The sequence below is a fragment of the Stenella coeruleoalba genome, assembly GCF_951394435.1.
Source record: "Stenella coeruleoalba genome assembly, chromosome: 4".
Classification (NCBI taxonomy): domain Eukaryota; kingdom Metazoa; phylum Chordata; class Mammalia; order Artiodactyla; family Delphinidae; genus Stenella; species Stenella coeruleoalba.
The window spans coordinates 52,920,532-52,943,091 of record NC_137149.1 but is presented as its reverse complement, the minus strand read 5'-3'; the positions used below and the strand labels follow the sequence as shown (position 1 = coordinate 52,943,091).

At 35.9% G+C, this 22,560-nt stretch overlaps 1 protein-coding gene across 3 annotated transcripts in view; it reads right to left on the bottom strand.

The window, feature by feature from the left end:
* The window catches only part of STIM2 (stromal interaction molecule 2), a 169,285-nt gene that overhangs the window by 4,833 nt on the left and 141,892 nt on the right, over positions 1-22,560 (bottom strand). For all 3 annotated transcript variants that reach the window (XR_013827958.1, XM_079919372.1, XM_079919373.1), the window contains 4 exons: positions 17,515-17,682; positions 16,728-16,828; positions 16,245-16,483; positions 2,973-3,243 (listed from right to left, as the gene is read on the bottom strand). Coding sequence is in view for 2 of the 3 variants with exons in the window: in XM_079919372.1 (XP_079775498.1) it covers positions 2,973-3,243; positions 16,245-16,483; positions 16,728-16,828; positions 17,515-17,682 (779 nt within the window). In the remaining variant the exon portion in view is untranslated. The remainder of the gene's footprint in view (positions 1-2,972; positions 3,244-16,244; positions 16,484-16,727; positions 16,829-17,514; positions 17,683-22,560) is intronic.

The following is a 22,560-nucleotide window of genomic DNA, read 5'->3' as shown; positions in this document are numbered from 1 at the left end:
GTAGAGTCAAGGTAAAAAGTAACTGGCAAAAGAAATAAGGTGAGAGAAGGAAGAGAGCTGAAGACAGAAAGGCAGGAACACATATGATCATCATCTACCAGCTGGAACTAGGCCAGGACCTTGTCTCACCTGTCTTGGCAGCTCAAGTTATTAGCAAGTACACGGCACACAGCAAGGACTAAATTCATATTTATAGAGTAAATGAATTGAATGCTCTCTCACCTTGGATGACCTATGATTACTATCATTATTCATGTTATGATATGCATGTTTATTGATTTTGACATGTATTTTGTTAATACCACACTTCAGTTACATATTAGACTGCTAAATGTATTTAGTCTTTTCTATGAACTTTACTCACACATGTATGTGAAGACTGTCTTTATTACACTACAAGCTTTCAGAAGGTATAAAATCTCCTGGGCAAATAAAGACTTAAATAATGCTTTCATTTTATACAGTTACATGTACTGTATAATTTTTCAAATGCTCTTACAATTGATAATGGATAGTGCTAACAGAGGGCAAGGGGCAGTTCAGATAGGAAGAAATGACTCAGAAATCAGTCACTGGTAGGGAGTTTTCTGCAAGGCTTCTTTTTGGAGTAGATGTCCATTAATCAAACAGCATATATCACTGTTCCCTGGAGCTGTTCACTGTTCCTTCAGCTTCCAGAGCCAGAAGCTGATCTAGTCAAAATTTTATGAATTTACTTTCTATTCTGTTATGTGGTTTGGCTGCTTTGTGTGTGAAATTCTAAACTAGGTTAAAAATATTTTAAAAACTAGCTTCTAAAATCTAAATAATGTGTGAAAAGAATACTGACCTAATTTAGGAGACCTAGATTCCTGTCCTGGTCCTGCCATTAATTAGCTGTACAATCTTGGGCAAATCAATTAATTTAACCAGATCTCAATTTTCTTGTCTAGGTAAGAGTATTTGATCAATCTCTAATACTACTTTTAGTTCTAATATCCTAATTCCAAAACAAATAATAATCTGAAGTGTTGCTTCTTCTGCATAATTAGTCAGACTTGGAATACAGGTCTAGTACACCTTAAAATCTCCCATTTTTCCCAGAGCATATATTCTTCAGAATATTGAATTTAATTGTATGTACCATTTATGTCATTTTTCTACTTTTATTTTTTTCCCACAGTGACGTGTGGTTGAATTTATGTAAGTTTAATGCACGTATAACAAGACTTAACTCAAGGTAAGGTTTAAATGAGCGTATACGTGCAATAATGCATAGAACATAAAAGATTGGTAAATAGTAAATGTTTGTATTATTATTATTTTGTAAGGATTCTGGTGGTTCAACACTTAAAAGACTAAAATGGAGAGGAGGAAGTTGTCTGAATCCAAATTCTTCTCAAATTAATGAGCTAGCTGTGAATTTCTGACAGTGCTCTTTGAAATGAGGGCTGAACATTTCCATCAGTGCAAAAAATTCTACTGGACAGCAGAGCTCTAGAGTTTTCCTACTAATTTCCATAAGCCACACAAAATTAGTTTTGTCAGTAAAGCCATCTTACTGGTGACTACAGTTATACTGCAAAGGTTAGACAAAAAAGCTGGTCATAAAGTGCTAACCAAGCAAAGGTGCCTCAGATTCTCCAGTTGCAATGACAACACAAAACTTGTATTATCTCCTTAGGAATATGCTACAATAATCACTTTCTAATCATAAAATTTACTTTCACTAGCAGACGAAACAATTATGTGTGAAGAATCACATGACAGAGAGCCACCAGGGCTTATGGCGAGTGTCCAGCCCATTCCTTCTGGTTTTGTTTTTCTAACAAGAACAGTAAAGACTTCATGGCCACATGGCTACTAAGTGGCAAACTCAGAAACCAATACCAGTTTTTCTGTCACTTAATACCGTACTGCTCCAAAAGAGGAATACGGTTTAGAGAGATCCCCAACAGCAACCGGTCTCATTGGACTAGAATACACTGCTGCTATATCTACTTTATAGAAAAAAAAAAAAAGTGTTATGAATATAATTTCCTCCTTTAAATTCCTGACATTTTCTTAAATCTTTTGCATCTGATACTGCTTGCTCACTAGCAAGTACTAGCACATAACAGAACAAATCATTAATTGGCAACAAATATTTTTAAACCTCAGTCAGTCATATTTAATGTTTCCTTGTGCTCAAGTATACTTAAGCTCATGCCTTTATATTTTACATATGAAACTGTTCGTTAGACAAGTTTATATTCTGAGACTTGAGTCAATTGTGTGCAATAGCCTCTAAGCAGTTATATCTCAAAATATCCTATGTGTGTGGTGGTCAGAATTCTAAGATGGTCCCCCAATTCCCAGCTCTGGTGTGCACACATCTTCTCCCAGTTAGTTATTTAATCAAACACTAACATAGGTGCTGCTATGAAGGGATTTTGCAGGTGTAATTAAGGCCCAAACTAGTAGATCTTAATATATAGAGAGATTATTATCCAGGTAAGCCTTTTAAATTTGGGTATAGAGATCAGAGATAAAGGAAAGCAGAGATTCAAAGCAAAGGAGGGATTTGAAAGAAGGGAAATTCTCTGTTGCTGGCTTTGAAGATAGAGGCCACACATGGCAAGGAAGAGCAGGCAGCCTCTAGAATCTGAGAGCAGCCCCCAGCTGAGAGCAAGCACGGAAACCAGGACCATGGTACTGTAACCATGAGGAACTGAATTCTGCCACAACCAAGTGAGCTTTGATGAGGCCCCCTAGCCCCAGATAAGAATAAAGCCCAGCCAACACTTTGATTTTAGATTTGTGAGACCCTGAGCAGAAAACCTAGCCACACCAAGCTTGGACTTTGGCATACAGAACTGAGAGCTAATAAATGGGTGTTGTTAGAAGCCACTAAAGTTTGTTGTAACCTGTTACGCAGCAGTAGAAAATTAACACAACATACCACTTCTACCCACCCAGCCCAACACATACTGTATTTCATTCATTGCCAATACCATTGCTTTTCAGCAGAGAAGTAAATGGCCTCCTCCTCCTCTTCATTTCGATAAAGAGCAGGGCAACTTGACACCGAGAGGATATCTGGATCAGGGGAAGGCAAGGAGTGCTGTGTGTGCTGGGGGTGGTGGGGATGCCGGGGGTGTGCCGGGTGAGCATGTGCAGGAAGCTGAGCTCGCTGAGACTGCGGCGAGGACGGAACGATGCTGCGGCGGGAGCGACACAAGCTGCTGCTTCTGGCCAGTGATCCGGCAGGTTTAGCCATGGTCCCTGAAAGCCAAGCGGAAATAAATGAAAACATTCATAAAATCCAATGCTCCTTTCATGCACACTACAGAGACACACCAAAGAGAACTGATGTGATTAATCTACCTTTGTCACCATTGAATCTACCTTTGTTGAAGTAACTGTACAATTATTACCATCCTCTACCACCTGTAAAGCTGCTTCTCAGGAAAGTTAATAAGTAAAAAAAAAGGTAACAAAAATAAAAACAGGTCTAAAAAATAAACAGAAGTGAACATATAAACACATGTGGTTTTAAATACAAAATCTGACATTACTAACCATAAAGGCTTAAACATTTTCCCAAGATAACAAATTCTTATATTTAAAAATCAATAAAGCATATTTAAAAGGAATCTGTACTTTATTGCAAATATTTTAATGAATTTTAACATTGAAAGACGAGAAAACTATTCAGTAAAACAGGTTGGATTTTTCAACAAATATCTCTTGAGATAGCACAACTTGTTTGAACTTTGAGAAATTTTAAATCAAGGATCATTTAAATACTGTATATATAGTCTCACTATTTTTTAGGCAAAGGTCAGATAAAAACTTGTTTTTTGAACACTGACTATTGTGGAACTAACCAGAAGTCTTAGATTACCTTGTTTCTGCTCCCAGTCTCAGTCTAGACCCACACAGACAGTAGGCAAACTTCCCCTATGTGCTTAAATCTTCATTGAATGGGCACTTCATATCTTTGCCTTAATGGAAACATAGCTCTCCTAAGAATACTGATCTCAAGCTGAAGCCGTTCATTCTTCATACCTCACATGCTGCAGCATCAGAACAACAGATTGATGGCCTTCTCACTCCCCAATATTGTTGTAAACCCTCACTCCCTTTACAAAAACATGTTCCTTTGACACTCACACTATTAAGCCACGTGAATCTCTCATCTCCACTTCACTAGTCACTTCCTGCTTAGTCTCTCTCTTACCAGTCCATCCAACCTCTCACCAGCTTGAGCCATCTCATCTGTAAGATGAACACCTTAACCAATCATGTTTTTCATCTCTTCTCACAAGACATTCACCTCTACTCTACTCCACCACCCACTCTCATGCCTTGGTCTTGTCATCATTCAGAATTACTTCATTTTTGAAATAATAAGCTTAAGACATCAGATAATTTAGATTCTAACATTCCTACCTTTCTAGTTCACACATTCTGTTCCTTCCACTATCTGTCCCATTCTCTACCCTAAACTCAAGGACCTTATCTACTGTTTATCCCTTTTGCTGCCTTTATTTTCATCTTCTCCTCTTCTATTTCCCATTGGCACTTAAAAATAAAAGTTAAAAAAACAGGGGGCTTCCCTGGTGGCGCAGTGGTTAAGAATCCGCCTGCCAATGCAGGGGACATGGGTTTGAGCCCTGGTCCGGGAAGATCCCACATGCTGCGGAGCAACTAAGCCTGAGCGCCACAACTACTGAGGCTGCGTGCCGCAACTACTGAAGCCCGTACACCTAGAGCCTGTGCTCTGCAACAAGAGAAGCCACCGCAATGAGAAGCCCACGCACCGCAAGGAAGAGTAGCCCCCGCTCGCCGCAACTAGAGAAAGTCCGCGTGCAGCAACGAAGACCCAACAGAGCCAAAAATAAAAATAAAATAAAATAAAATAAAATAAATTTATTTTTTAAAAAAAGTTGAAAAAACAAACCTGAGAAACAAACAGATAAACAACAACAGCAACAAGAAAACCTCCTCTACCCTCAGACTGTTTTCAGCTGACATCTCTCTTCCCTTTTATGTAAATGATCTATGTTGCTTTCTACACTACTTTATCTTCACTCATTCATCAAAGAAATGGTAAAGTGCTTCCATACAATTTCCCTGCAACTATCATTAACAAAGTTATGATAAACTTCCTCATTGCTAAATTCAGTGAGTATCTCCATCCTTCCTTGACATTGGACCAGCACGTGACATTATTAGTTTATCCTTTCCTTGACCTCTCCAACCACATTCTCACCTCTTCCTTTACTGTTCCTTAATTGTTTGTCACCGAAGTTCTGTTCTCAGCCTTGTTATTCTTGTTCCACTTATTCTTCTCAAGAAATTTCATCCACTCCCATTACTCCAATTACCCTTTGCAGTCTATAGAAGTCCAAATCTGTGACTCCAGCTTTTAATCTTTTTCCTAAACTTTAGGACTTCACAATCAACTGCCTACTGGACATTTGGGTGTTCCACAGATACCCACACTGAATTCAACATTTTCCTCCCAAACCCACTCCTTCTTCTATGTTCCTTACACCTTGGTGTAAAAAAAAAAAAACAAAAAAACCCAAAAAAAAACACCACCACTCACTTAGTTATCTGAATTGGAAACGCAGACATTCTTGACTCTTCTTCCTCCATCGTAAACCACATCTAGTTAATCATAAAGTGCTTCCAGTTCTACCTCCTGGGTATCTCTCACATCTCTCCACTTCCCCCTCAACAAATCACTGCTGTATTATGCTGGACTACTGCACCAGAATAACTACTGATCTTTCTCCTCCAACTTATTCTCCATACTGCAACCTGCATGATCATTTTAAAATGGAAAAGGAATATGACATTTTATTCGTTAAAACCCTTAAGTTGCTCCCATTACTTCTAGGATTAGGATGAAGTCAAACTCCTTAACATGGCTTAGAATGCCCTATTTATCTAGCCTCTAATTTGGAACTAGTGTCCCTCTTCTCTGTTATAGGAATACTAGGAACAATATACCTCACTCAGCTCCCAGAAGTATCAGAGTATCTCCATACCTTCTTTCCTCATCTCATCTCTCCCTTGACCTCCCATTTCACTTAAAGAGCAGTTCCTCCAGGAAGTTTCCCAACCCCTCCAAATTTAAGGTCAGTGTTTGCCCTCTTGTGCTCACATGGCAACACCAAAGTCTATTTCCCCATGACATAACTTAGTGCATTGCTCTTGTCTGTCCTCCATTAGACTGCATGTTTCATGAAGGAAATAACTGTGTACCATGTTCAACACTGAATCACAACTAGCACAATGCCAGACAAAAAGTAGATGTACAGGGACTTCCCTGGTGGCGCAGTGGTTAAGAATCCACCTGCCAATGCAGGGGATACAGGTTCAAGCCCTGGCCCAGGAAGATCCCACAAGGTGCAGAACAACTAAGCCCGTGCGCCACAACTACTGAGCCTGCGCTCTAGAGCCCGCAAGCCACAACTACTGAAGCCTGCGCACCTAGAGCCCGTGCTCCGCAATAAGAGAAGCCACTGCAATGAGAAGCCTATGCACCGCAACAAAGAGTAGCCCCCGCTCACCACAACGAGAGAAATCCCACACGCAGCAACTAAGACCCAATGCAGCCAAAAATAAAATACATAAATTTATTTTTTTTAAAAAGTAGATGTACAGTAAGTATTTACTGAGTGAATTAACAAACAATTCAAACAGAAACAGCCACTGAAATAACTTGACAGACTGGAAAAAAAGAAAATGGGTAAAATTAAAGGGAGTATTTTCAGAATATTTGACTACCTCCATAAATATCATACAAGGCTTTTTCCAAACACAAATTATATAATATGAAACTATTTATAATTTAGTAGACAAACATTAGAATTTTCCCTTACTTATTTATAATGATTCATAGATTACAGAACTGGAGGAAACCCTGGAAATCTTTAGTCCAATGTTCTCACTTTGTCAAAGAAGAAACAATATCCTACAAATACTAAAAGAATGTGTCCAGACTGACACAGATGATTAAGTTCTACAACTCTTAGCATATAATGCAGCCATTCTCATCAGTCACTGGTTACTTGGTATACACAGTAAAACATAGCCACATTCAGCCATGACTAGGTGTGATGCGAAGGGCTGAGAAGAATCAGGATTCCCTGCTTGGAAAAATTTTTTTTGTATTACTCACAAAGATGGAAAGATACCACATGAAGAAGGTTTAAAAACAAAGCAAATAGTTTATATGAGGAAAATTCTAAGTAATCCAATAAAGAATATAACATAAAGATGAGACTCATAAATGGGTCACATCTAGAAAATGTTTACAACTCTACAATCCTTTCAAAAAATTTTCTTCTTACATATTGCCAACACCACAAAACTCACGTAGGATTAAAAAGCAGTTCACTTTGACCTTGTAACAAGCTCTCCTATACAAAAGGTGAACATGTTTAATAGTACCTCCAGGCTATTATTAATTCTCAATGAAAGCCGACAGCCATCCCTACCTGTGATTTATAAGAGTAGCTAAATGAAACACTGAAGTTCACTGCACAGAAATTTATTTGAGGTGATTTTTCATTCTAATATCAATAATTATATACAGGAGCATAACAATTAAATAAGACACTATTTTGCAAACTGTATTTTCTTATGGCAAAGAAGATAAAATTTGGTTTTGAATAAGGGGGTCCTCCCCCACCACCAACAACCAAAAATAATAAGTAATATGGGGACTTCTGGTTCTAGCAATATGGCAGTCAAAGATAACCTGACCACCATTTCCAACCCCCAACCACACACTTTAAATAGCCTCAAGTACTTCAATATGCTGAATAAAATATAACAACAGTTTTAAATGCATAGCTGAGTTTGCAAGGAAGAAGAGAAAATTCTTGGATGCCAAAACACAAAGACTAAAAGTCAGAGCTAGTAGGCCTGTGAGTGATGTTGGAACTGCTGTGGGAGGTTCTCGGTCTCAGTAATTTAAGGGTTTGCGCTTTAATTTGGGGATATAAATGACATCTTAAGCCCACAGAAGGTGAGGAATAGGAATTGTGAGTGTTCTGGATAAAAGCCTGGGCCTAGATGGCTGCATTCCTCAGTGGGAGGGTGTACTGAAAAGAAATCTGACCAATGAACAAGGGAACTTCCTTCAATGAATGTTCTCTGGATACTGGAATTTAAAAAGGTTCTTATGAAAAACTCAATATGCTGGGTGTTCAATACTCAAACTCAATACAAACTAACTCATATTACCCTGGAGTTCAAGTTTATACTACCAGAAGGGTCTGTGAAACCCAAATCCGAAAGGTTAACAACAACAAAAAAAAAGATGGTCCTGAGTAGGTGAAGCCCTTGAAACTACTGCCAGAAGCAAGAGAAATCATATTGAGGAGCACTCCTACTCCTCACAAAGTGTTTCCCTGGAGGGAAGAAAAAAAGGAAGTTCCTTTAAGATAGTTCAGTAAAACACTATAAAACAGGAGAAGGCAATCTGCTCTGCAAACTCAAGAAACAGCTGCAATAATCAATCAAGAACATCAAATAATACAATTATCAAATAAAACTAAAATATAAGATGTTTAAGGGCATTAAATTATAAAATAAAAATGAAAAAAGGACAAGGCATTAAAAAACAAGTAGATTTTATGAAGAATCAAGGAGAACTAATAGAAATGAAAACAGTCACTGAAATTAAAAATTCAAAGAATGGGTTAAACAAAATTGGAGCTGAAGAAAGAGTAAGTAATCTCAAAGATGGATCTAAGGAAATTTTTCTGAATGCAGCACAATTAGATAAAAAGAAAGGTTAAGAGATGTGGAAGATAAAATAAGATCAAACATATAATTATAGGCTAATATTAGTCTTATATTTCTATACAACTAATATTCCAGTAGGAGTGAAGAGAGAAAAGAAAAACAATATTAAAAGAGAAAACAACTAATAATTTTTCTGTAATTGAAAAAAGATAATCATCTTCAGATTCAAAAGCACACCAAGTATCAGGGAAAAAATTGTACACCTAATTATATTATAGTAAAAACGTGTAACAAAAGAAAATGATAACATTTTCTAAGTGATGAGAGAAATGAGAAATTACCTAAAAGGAAACTGGAACAATCTGCCTTACTAAAACTTCTCAACAGTAACAATAAGAGGCCTGAAAATAACAACAAATGTTTTCAAAATACTATGGGAAAAGTAATTGTTCATCTAGAATCTGATATCCAGTTAAACTATTATTCTCAAGTGAGAGTGAAAATAAAGACATTTTCAGGCAAAGACAGAGAATTTACTACTCCCAGTTGCTAACTGAAAGAATTTTTACCAAAGAACATATTTTCAAGGAAGCAAAAAAAAAGGAAAGAGTAAAAAACAAAATACAATGAAGAGAGAAACACATAAGTCTTTCTGAACAACGACTGAATAAAACAATAAAAAATGACTTTTGCAGGGTATTCAAAACAAAATACTAGACAACATTAATATATAAGATGCGGAGGGTAGTGTCTAAAATTAAAGCATCTGAAGATCCTTTAGGAGAATGACAGAGAAGCTGAAAAGAGGTATAGAAAAGAGAAACCACAAAATAATATGCCAGAGAGAAATCCAAACGGATCAGCAAGCATATTAAATGTAATTGGATTAAATTGGACTTCGCTGGCAACAGAGATCCTCAAATAGAAAGCAAAATAGTAAGTTATTACTATTTCTTATACAGACATATCTACAGCCTGATGATGGAAAAAATTTTAAGTAAAGAAAAAGTTACGCTGGCAAATATTAATCAAAAGAAAGCTCCTATAGCTATTTTAATATCAGATAATACAAACTTAAAGGCAGAAAGTACGGCTAGCTGTAAAGCAGTCTCCGCATAATCATAGAAGAATAGTTAATCTTTTAAAAAGATACATCTGGACTTATATTCACCGAATAACTTGGTTTGAACTATATAAAATAGAAATAAGCAGAATTACAAGAAGAAATTCAGAGAGATCTGAACAAACTTTTCTGCAACTGACAGAAAAGTAGACCAAAATGTAGGTATATAGAGATTTTTCATAACTAATACATGATTTAACCAACAATATAGTATCCTATAACTAACAATTAAGAAAATGTACTTTTCAGATATGTGTGGAAATTTTTAAATATTCGATCAAATAAATACTAGGTCATGAAGCAAGTCTCAGAAGATACCAAAGAATAAATGTTATATAGATGCTATTCTCTAAGCATAATACAACTAGAAATTGATAAGTAAAGATATTCTTTAAAAACTAATGACCAAATAAACAACAAAACAAACATACTACATTTGGAAACTTAAACATATACTTCCAGATAATTCATATTTCAAGGAAGAGACATATTAAAAGTTGGAAACATTTTAAAACTAGATGATAATCAAACTATATGTATCCAAACTTCAGGTAGATTCAGTTAAAGTCGTTCTTAGAGGGAAATTCGCAGCCATAAAAATCATACATTAAGGAAACAGGAGGACTGAAAATTCATGAGCTAGCTGTCTAAATATTAAAAACAAACAAATGAAGCAAATTCCAATAAAGAAAATAAAAGATAAGAGCAGAACTAAATGGAGAATATCAACAAAACCAACAGTTAGCTCTCTGAAGAATGACGGAGTGAAATAAAATAGACAAATCATGCCAGATTAATCAAGGAGGAGAAATGAAAAGAAAATTTAAAGATGTGAGATTTTTAAAATCATATAAAATACTATGGACAACTTTAAGCCACAAATTTTGTAACTCAGATAAAACAAACAATATTTTAGAAACATATAATTTAACAAATCTAGACTTATGACCATTATAAGAAACTGAATCAATAATTTAAAAATCTGTCTCCTTCCCTTCTGCCAACATACACACACACCAAACTCAAACTGCCTATAGGCAATTTCTTCAAAACCTTCATAGAATCATCTGTATCTTATATTTCAGAATACAGAATAAAATTCAAAACATTTACTGAGGATTATTATGGGCCAGGGTATGTTCTAATTGTTTTACAAATATTATTTAGTTTAAATTACAAAATAATCTCATAGGGTAGGTTACATTTTACAGACAAGGAAGCTTAGAGTCAGAGAGAGTACCTCCCACAAAGTTACACAAATAAAAAATAATGTCTTGGGCTTCTCTGGTGGCGCAGCGGTTGAGAGTCCGCCTGCCGATGCAGGGGACACGGGTTCGTGCCCTGGTCCAGGAAGATCCCACATGCCGCGGAGCGGCTGGGCCCGTGAGCCATGGCCACTAAGCCTGTGCCTGTGCTCCGCAACGGGAGAGGCCACAACAGTGAGAGGCCTGCGTACCGCAAAAAAAAAAAATAAATAATAATAATAATGTTTTGCGGGACATTCAAAACAAAACAAAATACTAGACAACATTACATACATATAAGTTAAATGGAGGAGTAAGGATTCAAACTCTAGCAATCTTGTTCTAGAGACCAAATTCTTAACTACTACTATAAGAGTAAAAAAAAAAAATGAAATGAAAGAAAAAGGGGATATTCTTTGCCTTATTTTATGATGCTAATATAACCTTGATACCAAAATCAGAGTGTCGAGAAGGAAAATTATTGACTAATCTATGATTAAAAACGTAAAAACCCTAAATAAAATAATATAGCAAACCAAATCTAATTATTATCAAAACAGAACATTGTGACTAAAAGTTTCACTGACATTTAAAGGAATTTATTTAAACAGATTAAAATTCAACGGAATAAAGAAAAATAAAACAAGCAATTACCTCAAATTATGCAGAAAAATAATTTGGTAAAATTTAACATCCATTGATTTAAAAGAAAAATCATTCTTAGCAAAACAGAAATAGAGATTAATTTCCTTAATTTAAAAATAATCCATCAGGGACTTCCCTGGCGGCCCAGCGGTTAAGACTCCGTGCTCCCAATGCAGGGGGGCATGGGTTCAATGCCTGGTCAGAGAACTAAGATCCTACGTGTCTCGTGGCTCAGCCAAAAAAAAATGTAACCCATCGAACACAGAGCAAAAAACAAAACAAATAAACCAAAAAACACACTTCATGATGAAATAAGCATTCTCTTTAAAGTTAGAAATGGAGATCACTATTTGTCTGCAATCACTTTCGCACTTTTATTCAACATTTTACTGGAGGTCTTAGACTGCCTTGGGAAAAAAGCACAAGGAATGGAAAGGGGGGAGAAGTCATTATTATTGTCCACAAAACAAAATCCAAAACACTCTTAGAGAAAAATTCAGTGTTTCTATATACAAAATCAGCATACCAAAATCAACAGCTTTTCCCTACATATCAGCAACAAGCAATATGAAGTATAACTTTTTAAAGAAAGGTAACACATGTAACTATTAAAAAAATCAAGCTAAAAATTAATCTTTAAATTCAAAGAAATTCCAATAAAAGCCCCATGGAAGTTTTCATGGCGTTTCGTAAGCTGATCCTAAAATTCATAAGAATAACTTGCCAAGAGTAGCAATTCTGAATTTAATAGAGGAAGATTAAACCCATCAAACATTAATACTTACTATAAAGCTACATATAGCAACTAAAGCAAAATGGGATCAATGGAACAAAAATAAAGAGCCTGGAAGCATTTATGTATCTATGGAGAGAAGTTGTATTACAAACCAGCAAGGATAGAGCAGGAATGAGACTAGGACAACTGTTTATCCATACATCAAGAGATATCTTTAGATTCCACTCACAATAGGAACAAAAATAACTTCCAGGTAGATGAAAAGACTAAATGATTAAAGTGAAAGTTAAAAACTTTTAGTAGAGCAAACAACAATCTATCGCCTTATGAAAAAGACATAAAAACACAAACCAGATTTGTAAATTTGTCATTAAAAATGTTTTTTGAAAAAAAACCATTTGATTAAAAAAAGAAAATAAGTTAACAAAGCACAGTAAAAAAGAAAAGCCAAGACCTAGGAAAAGACATCTGCAACCCTCAAATAACCAGAAAATAATAATAAAAATTCTTCCAGATAAGTATGGAATCTCGGAGGGACATTCCACAGCAGGAACAAGCAACTCAGAGAGGAAAAAATCTGAATGACAAACACCAATAAATATGAAATGGTAGTAGTAGTCTTTTTAGTCTTTAAAGACAACCTCAGTAGTCTTTAAAGAAATTACAATTTTAATAACACTAAGGTATCATATCACACGCATTCAAGTTACAAAACAAACCAGATCATTCCTAGTATGGTGAGGATACAGGCAGACAGGCATTCTTATAAACAGTGGGTATGTAAACAGATAGAACCACTTTGAAAGCAACTTGGCAACGACTAATAAGAGGTGCCTTCCCAATGACTTAGCAATCCATTTCTAGGTGTCCACCCAGAGAAACTCTCAAAGTTAGAAATAAGGAGATAGAGATAAGGATGCTCATTTTTGCAAGGGCAAAAAAGTAGAAAGAACCTATCTCAGTAGAAAATTGGATAAACTGTGGTTTATTATTACAAAAGATAAATAGATATACTGTGGTTGACTCATATTAAACAGTTTTAGTGAATTTATCTGTATATAAACATGGAAATTTTCTAAAACATACTTTTGACCAAAAAGAGCTGCAAAATGATACCCACAGTTTGATACCATTTATGTACATTTTTAAACAAACAACAATTGTATCTATTGTTTATAGATATAGCTGCATGTAATACAAGTAAAACAGGCTTTAGAAGATATACAACTTTAGTAGGAAGGGGAGGAGATGTGTTTTCTTTTTCAGAGAAAAAGAAAGATGAATAAAGCAAAATGTTAAAATCTGTTTATCTTTGTAGTAAATGAGCAATTTATTTTCAGTATTTTTAAGCATATCTGAAGAGCTTTATGATAAGAAATTTTAAATAAATTGCTACCACAATCCCACTATGAATATTTAGTAGATACTATAAAGGTACTGGGAAAACCCATACAGAGCTAACCTTTGATAATATCTTCTCTTTTTTATTTACACATAATTAAACATAGACAATATTATTCTGTATATGGTTTTATAATCTTTTACTTCGCTCTTAACATACCACAGGCAGGCTTCCTTGTCATTCCTTCACTCTTAGACAATTTACACATATCCATGGTGCAGATTTAAAACTGCTTAAAAGAGTATATAATGAAGAGCCTTCATCCTACCCTAGACCCTAGTACTACTGCCAAGAGTTTATTTGTCAGGTCCAGAAATTACGCTTTTATAACTAAACAGAGTGGAGTATTACTTTTGTGCCACTGGGTGGAGACAGAGCTCTCAAAGTGTAATCTTTGGCATAAGTTATTTTTCAGAGATAATAAACTTAAGCATTTCTAAAGCATCATACTGAATTTTAAAAAGTTCAAATTTCTCTGTGTATCACAATCACTAAAAAATTATTCACATTTAGTTATAAGTGTTTTAATGCACATGTGGATATCTTGCCCCATCAAAAAGTACTTTAAAAAAAAAGTAAAGAAAAAACTAGTTAATTTTAGGGAATACATATATGCACACTTCTGATATCGAATAATTATGGTTTCTAAGGAGGAACTGCAACTTTAAAAAGCTATCATTTTCAAACAAAATCATACACTTATGAATCAGTGCTGCATATATGGTAAGCTTAAGGGCACATAATTCAAATAAACTCAAGTTGACAGTATCCAAACAGCAGAGCTAGCCCATATCTAGATAAAACTTTTCAACCATCACTATCTTGCAGCATGGGGCAAGTGAAATGATTGAGGTCACATACTTCCCAGTATTCACTGCATTTACAATCTGTCCTCTCCCCCTTCCTCTTGTAAGAGTTTAGTGTCTCCCCAATCTGCTTGCATTATCTGTCTGCCGTTAAACCAGATAATTAAAATCACAGAAATGAACACAAGCACACAGTCACTGATTAATTATTTGCAAACTTAGGGCTTTATTTCATAAAATTGTTTTAACATTAGAACCCTTTCTAAATCATAACTTTAGGAAAGTTGTAACAATTGGACAGAAAATTTCAAACTGCAAAATGCTCATATATGATGATTTGCGTCTCAAAGACTCAAATTTCTGTGTGAGTTTTCAACTGATTAATGATTAAATTTTGCTCTCTATTCTTTGGAATCTTGTTCTAGCTATACTGTTTCAAAAAGGTTACAAAAATTGGGAAAATGAATCAGGCAAGCAGTAATAAGGATAAACAGTTTTTCAAATGATTTCTAATACAAGAAATACACCGCTTTAAATTTACACTCTCTATAACTTTGCAAAAATTCCAAATATTTATTAATAAATTCTACAATTTATTAATAAAATCTAAAATAGTAAAATTTCACCTTCCTACCAAAATGTATTCTTTACACTGTAAACATCTTCAAAGAATACAGCATAACAAAGCAATTATAATGAAAACTGTACATGTTAAAACCAACTTTGGGGGCTTCCCTGGTGGCGCAGTGGTTGAGAGTCCGCCTGCCGATGCAGGGGACACGGGTTCGTGCCCCGGTCCAAGAAGATCCCACATGCCGCGGAGCGGCTGGGCCCGTGAGCCATGGCCGCTGAGCCTGCAGGTCCGGAGCCTGTGCTCCGGGAGCACAGTGGGAGAGGCTACAACGGTGAGAGGCCCGGGTACCGCAAAAACAACAACAACAACAACAACAAAAAAAAAAAAACCACCTTTGGGAGAAGCTCCACTTTTTAGCAACAAAAAAATGTATGTTTTCTAAATATAAACGCAATTTAATTTTGTGTAAAGGTGAGTGGATTTAATGCTTTATGAGTTAAATATTAATTAATACTCTTTCAATAAAAGGATAGAATTGGAAAAGCAAAACAAAATACTATGAAACATGCCTACTGGGAAGGCAACTCAATTTAAAATAAATCGACTGGCTCAAAGTCACACAGTTGGTTAGTTAGTGGCAGAGCTAGGATTGCAACTCAGGTTTCCAAGGTCTTCCTCTAATTTTTAATTTCTACTATAGATTAAGCTTCCATATGAAAGGATGTTTTCCCTCAAAGCTCAGCACTTCATTCATACAGTGACTTAGCATGTATGTGTTATTATATATGTGTACATATATATATGTGTGTAACACACATAGCTCATATAGTATGTCAAACAGTAAACACAATGATCAAGAAAAAGAGAAAATGAAGAATTAACACAAATTTTATCATAGATTTCAAAGCAAATGATTCATAAAAGGCATGGCAGAAAGTTACCTTTAAAACTGTACCAACTCTCTTTTTTGAACTCACCACTTACCGGGAAACTGTGACACTATTGGGGGTGTATCTTCATCTAAATCATCAACTCCTCCAGCAATGGGATAGGGTGGAATGGAAACTCTGGGCATCACCACCCAGCTGTGATCAGAATAAAGGGAAGAGGTGAGGCTGGGGAGTCCCGAGTTATGGGCTATCTGAAAGCCACAGATCTTCTCTATCTGTTGCCAGCGAAAAAGTCGTTCTCGTAAACAAGTTGTCAACTCAGAGAGAGCTTTCCTGGAAAAGCCAATATAGGAATTACTTGTTGCATCAAAGAGTCTTTAATACAGCACTGAAAAAAGTCAACTACATGAACAGACCAAGGCAATTAACCAATTTCAAGAAGAAATTACCCCTTTTTAGAATTAGTATAAATGATATAATAGTACATAATTAAATGACAAGTTAAAACATAAATTGCCTATAAATTACACATTTCAACACAATAAAAACAGACAGATAGTGACAGTAACATTCTTACTTTGCTTCCAGAATTTTGTGGTCTACCTCATCTAGGGAGGAGCTATGTGCAACATGCAGAGTCCCAAAGACTGTGCTTCTCTTCTTTTTAATTTTCTCTGCCTAGAAACCCAAAGAGAGAAAAATAAGGCTAGGTTTGGGATAAAATACACATATACGAATAAGGTTTATTTTATTTTGAATATATTAATAATTATAAAGTCAATGGGGAGTTATTAGCCAAGATATAGCCCTATTTTCCAAAAAAGAAAACAAATGAGGGAGAAAGCATGCTTTCCTAAGCCAAACTTTGTTCTGGAGAATTTTTTCCCTTATTTCTACGGATCAGAAAGACCTGAATCTTCTATTTAAAACTAGGAGAATAACATAAACTATATATCCTACTGCAATGGAGGTGTTAGTGAGTGCACCGAGTTTTTTGTTGTTGTTGTTTCACTAGAAATCAGATTAAGACTCAGTAATTTCACACAATTATTAAGAGTCAGACATTAATTTCTAGTAACTACTAACCTGAATCAGATATGAAGCAGCAACCCAGAGGAGAAAAGCTCCATATAAAACATTTATGATAATGATAGTAGGGATGATTTTTAAATGATACTAAGGTCATTCTGAAAGGTATGTACTTCTCTTAAATAAAGTGATTTCACTTTTATGAGAGTCAATCTATGCAATAAATTCCAATTCATAAAAATAATCTGCAATACTAAAAATTTTATTCAGATCTTTGTATACCAACTGGTTAATCCCTTTAGAAGCGTAGTACGTTTTGCAATATAATAGAGTACCTCATCCTTAGCAATAGCTAACTGCATTTCAGCATTCTGTCTTTTAATATTGTAGTACTGTACTTCTACTTCATGCGTCAGCTGAAGCCATTTTTGAAGTGCATCTGGAACAGACCAGCTGCTTCTGAGTTCAAATTCTTTTTCAGCCTTTTTTAGAGCCATTCGAACCTGGGAGGGAGGTAGGAAGGAAAAGGAGGAGTGGGAGAGAAGGAGAGAGAGGGAGGGAGAGAGGGAGGGAGGGAGAAAGAGGGGTAGAGGAAGGTGGTAGAGGTTAGAGAGAGAAAGAGAAATTTCTCTTTTTAAAAGATATTTAAACTAAGATTTTTTAGTACCAAAATTAAAAGAAAAGGCAATTTGAATTATGCTCTTTGTAAACATCTTTTTAAATCACAGTCTAAAACAATATTTCTAACATTAAAAACTAAAGCTGAAGTTTTTAAGTACCTCTTAAACTCACTAAGCAAGTTTGTAAAGCCAGAGGGTGAAAGGGAGCTTGCATATATCTTAGGTTGCAATACTGCATTTTTATATTTTATAATAGCCAGACTCACTGACAGACAAAAACCCAGGGCATGTACAAACTGAAATGGATTACATTTTTTGTATTTCTTTGTTTATGGACAGGATATGAAGAAGTATCCAAAATAGGGTGAATACCTGTTCTACTACCCCTTCTAGTGTTCCCCAAAGACCTTGCTGTAGCTACCTAACTATACACCCATTTTTTTAAAGTAATTATACCATTTTTAAAAAGTTTTTCAGACATCTTTATGGCTAGTTATTTCTCATTGTTATGAGCATATCTGCCTATTATAGTCTGTTTTATCACCTCTATTTAATTTTTTCCTGCTTCTCACATACCAAAAAGTTGATAAATTAGCATATGCAGACCAAGTGTAAATTTCGAGAAAACAGATTCTGAGTGAGAGTCTTCTTGATTTTTCCATGGGAAACTATGAATAGCTTCAGTGTCAGAATGTGGAAGTTTTTCTTCTAGCCTCCCTTTAGGGGAGCCAGACAATAAACAGAAAACTAAAATGCTTAGTGTATGAGGTGGTATTACGTGCTAAGGAAAAAACTCTTAAGGAAAGTCTCACTAAGAAAATGACACAGAATAAAGAGACAATCCATTGTAGGAATGATTCACTTAAAAACTAGCAAGAGCTCAAGCTAAGGATGTATAAAGATACATGACGGGGCTTCCCTGGTGGCGCAGTGGTTGAGAATCTGCCTGCTAATGCAGGGGACACGGGTTCGAGCCCTGGTCTGGGAGGATCCCACATGCCGCGGAGCAACTAGGCCCGTGAGCCACAACTTCTGAGCCTGCGTGTCTGGAGCCTGTGCTCCGCAATAAGAGACGCCGTGATAGTGAGAGGCCTGCGCACCGCAATGAAGAGTGGCCCCCGCTTGCCACAACTGGAGAAAGCCCTCGCACAGAAACGAAGACGCAACACAGCAAAAATAAATTAATTAATTAATAAACTCCTACCCCCAACATCTTCTTAAAAAAAAAAAGATACATGATGGAAAAAAAAAAAAAGATACATGATGGAATTTATGAAATTACATACACACTCAAGACCTTCAGACAAAGTGACAAATGAACCATGGGGCATCCTGCTTCTGGAGCACCATAACCACAAATTAATTTTCCCCACAGTTAAGTAAAGTAACTAAAACTTCATTCCTAAACTAATGTGCAGAAGAACGTTGGATCTGATCAAACCCCATTTATTTAAATAAACTTTATCATGTGCCAGAATAAACTAAATTAGAGTACTAGACACAAATTTCTGATAAAGAGAACAGCTGCCAGATACTACAGGAAAAAAATGTAGAAAGGTATTTTTTAAAACTCTAAAACTTCTAAAAAGTTTTCTAAAAACTTTTTTTAAAACTCTAAAACCGTCAGACAGGAAGTAAACAATTCAAAATATTAACAGGAAGGGTAAAACAGGACTTACTCACTTGAGACAAATCGTAAGCAACACTTGCCTGACGCGACTCCCTGTGCAATGTGCTTGGGACAATACTGCACTTAATAAGACAGTTGGCAGAGCTGTGTGGCGTCCCTGCTAATCTCTCAAGAGAGAATTTGAACTCAGGCCCTGTGACATGGAGTTGTATATAACACTACAAAGTGTAGGTCACAGGCCCTTCTTCTCACAAGATTTTTTTTTTTTTTTTTTTTTTTGTGGTACGCGGGCCTCTCACTGTTGTGGCCTCTCCCATTGCGGAGCACAGGCTCCGGACGCGCAGGCTCAGCGGCCATGGCTCACGGGGCCAGCCACTCCACGGCACGTGGGATCTTCCAGGACCGGGGCACGAACCCATGTCCCCTGCATCAGCAGGCGGACTCTCAACCACTGCGCCACCAGGGAAGCCCTCACAAGATTTTAAAGCTAAAATTTCTATACAGTTTTCATTGACAAAGATGTATACAGAGAATCTGAACAAATTCACTCGTGTTTTTCTCTTTAACCATAAAGATTTTCCTTAATGTTATATCCATAAATTTGTTTCCCCAAAACAAGCGCAATAAACACATTTAACACAGAATTGATATAGTTCTAGTATAAACTGAGGCTGACCAATGTTTTGATTGACTGTCAAATAATGTCTCAAAATTTTGGGAATTCTGACCTTCCAATAACAGCAACTATTTTCTCTGCCATTATTCTTAAGTTTATCACTTGATCTGAATTCCAACCCTCAGTCTAAATTAACATTGTTATTTACAGGGAAACAGATGCAGTGAAAATTGAGTAATTAATAGGTTTTACAAATGATGAATTATTAAGTTGTTTAAAAATACAATAATTATTTATATAAGTTTTGTGTCTTGGGAATAAAACAGCAACAAGTAAAAACATGACATCACAGAAGAAAGTCTAAATATCTGAAAACCTGGTTTCTGGACCAACTTTACAATTTATTACCTCTGTTTCCTTCAGCAAGTTCTTTACTTTCGGAGACTTACTGTTGCATGTACAACAGAGGTACTATGACTTGCCCTAACTTTAGGCTTCTTGAGACTTTAAGAACAAAATAATTTATGTGAAAAGTATTTAAACCACACAAAATATAAAGCAGTACTATTATTCACCCAAAAGCTTTTGTTTAACAGAAAATAACATTATACAAAATATGCACCAGATCTTCCTGCCTTCTAACTTTGAGAAGCTGATTACCCACTCGACAAGATACAATAATACTTCAAACTATGTGGAACTGTGGATTATGTGACATATGTAAATTAATTTCCCAGTTAAACTTACTTTTATAAACAAAGCTTTTAATAGCAGTATGGGAAAACGTGGACTTTGGAATAAAACACACATAATCTTGCCTTTGCCACATAATAGCTGTGTGACCTAAGGCAAGTTATTTAACCTGTACACATCTCATCTATAAATGAGAATAATGTCTATGTATAGTGAGGATTAAAATTTTGCAATGATGTGCACAGCATAAAGTTCTGGCACAGAGTAAGCACTCATAAAATTGTGTTTCTTATTACTGTAATCATGTTGGACAGAGTTTTTTTAAATACCCAGTTCTCTCCTTTAAACCACCTCTTACTCAGGATCTCATTAGGATTTTATGTTTGTGCTGGGATGTAGTATCATAGTAATCTTAGGGTCTATTAAGGGATGCAAGGTCTCTATGTCCCAAACCCCAGACTAGAATATTTCTGATTTAGGGGTCCTTCTTTATATTGTGTCTTTTTCCCACACTGTGAGGCAGTTTCCTGTAAAATACTGCTACCAGTTTATGTCTCTATAGAAGAATCCCCACTATTGCTTTCTGATTTGTTCTTTCTCATCTGCAAAGTTCAGGAAAACAGCTAACAAGCTTTTTAGTTTATTTAGTACTGGGAACAACCAAGAGTTGAAGTCTGGGTGGGAACAGGCACAGAGTTCTCACAGGAGAAAAGGACATAGTATCTATTTCTTGGACACAGTATAATTTGGCTATGCCTTTTTTGGTAATTGGGTACGCCTTTTTGTTAACTCCCTGGTTCTTTACTACATTCTACATAGACAAGGTCTGTCAGGTAAATAGGACCAGACTGCAAAATAGGTCTAGGAGTCAACTTAAGAGAACAAACCCCTTACAGGGAAAAGACCCAAAAGACAGGTATCTGGGGTATGAGAGAAAGAACAGTTAACTGTTAACAAAAGAGATAGCTGCATTCAGTCAGACAAAATGACAATCTTGAAGGAATTAGTAATGTACCCTGAACATTTCCTCATGAGTTGAAACTGAAACTCATCCATTACATAATTCTTACTTAGCACTTGATTGAGAAGACAACAGTGCATAAAGCAAAGTGGGAGGCAGAATACCTAGGTTCCTGGCCCTGCTTTACAACCGAGTCACTCTCTAAACTTGAACAAGTTTTCTCGTCCTCATTTTGTTCCTCAACTTCTTTATCAGTAAAGAAAGGGTAAGAGTCAGAAGAAGGAGATGAGACCATGGAAGCAGAGGCTGGAGTGACATGCTTTGACGATGAAGGAAGGGGCCATGAGCCAAGAAATGTAGGCAGCCTCTAGAAGTTGGACAAGGCAAGGAAACAGATCCTCCCCTAGAGCCTCCAGAAGGAATGCAGCCCTGCAGACCTATTTTAGACTCTGACTTCAGTAACTCTAAGGTAATAAATGTGTGTTGTTTTAAGCCCCTAAGTTTGTGGTAATTTTTAACAGCAGAATTATAAAACTAATACATCTGCCTACAATTAAATTCTCCCAGGACCTCCCCACCTTTTCTGAAGGACTGTGCAATGCCTGAACTCCATCCTGAGTAAATGCATAGTAGAAGCAGATATTGAAAAGGACACCTTTTGAACAACTTCAGAATTTGTAGCAGATTATGTTCTAAAACCATTTAACAGGATTCAAATGGATGTTTAATAGAGATTCTTAACATTTGCAGAGAACTTTAACAGTAGATATACTTTACTAGGTTACAGTCAGAAACTGAAATATACTACAGTTGTTAAATAAACATCTTAGATTCACTCAAGACAATTAACATGGCATGGGA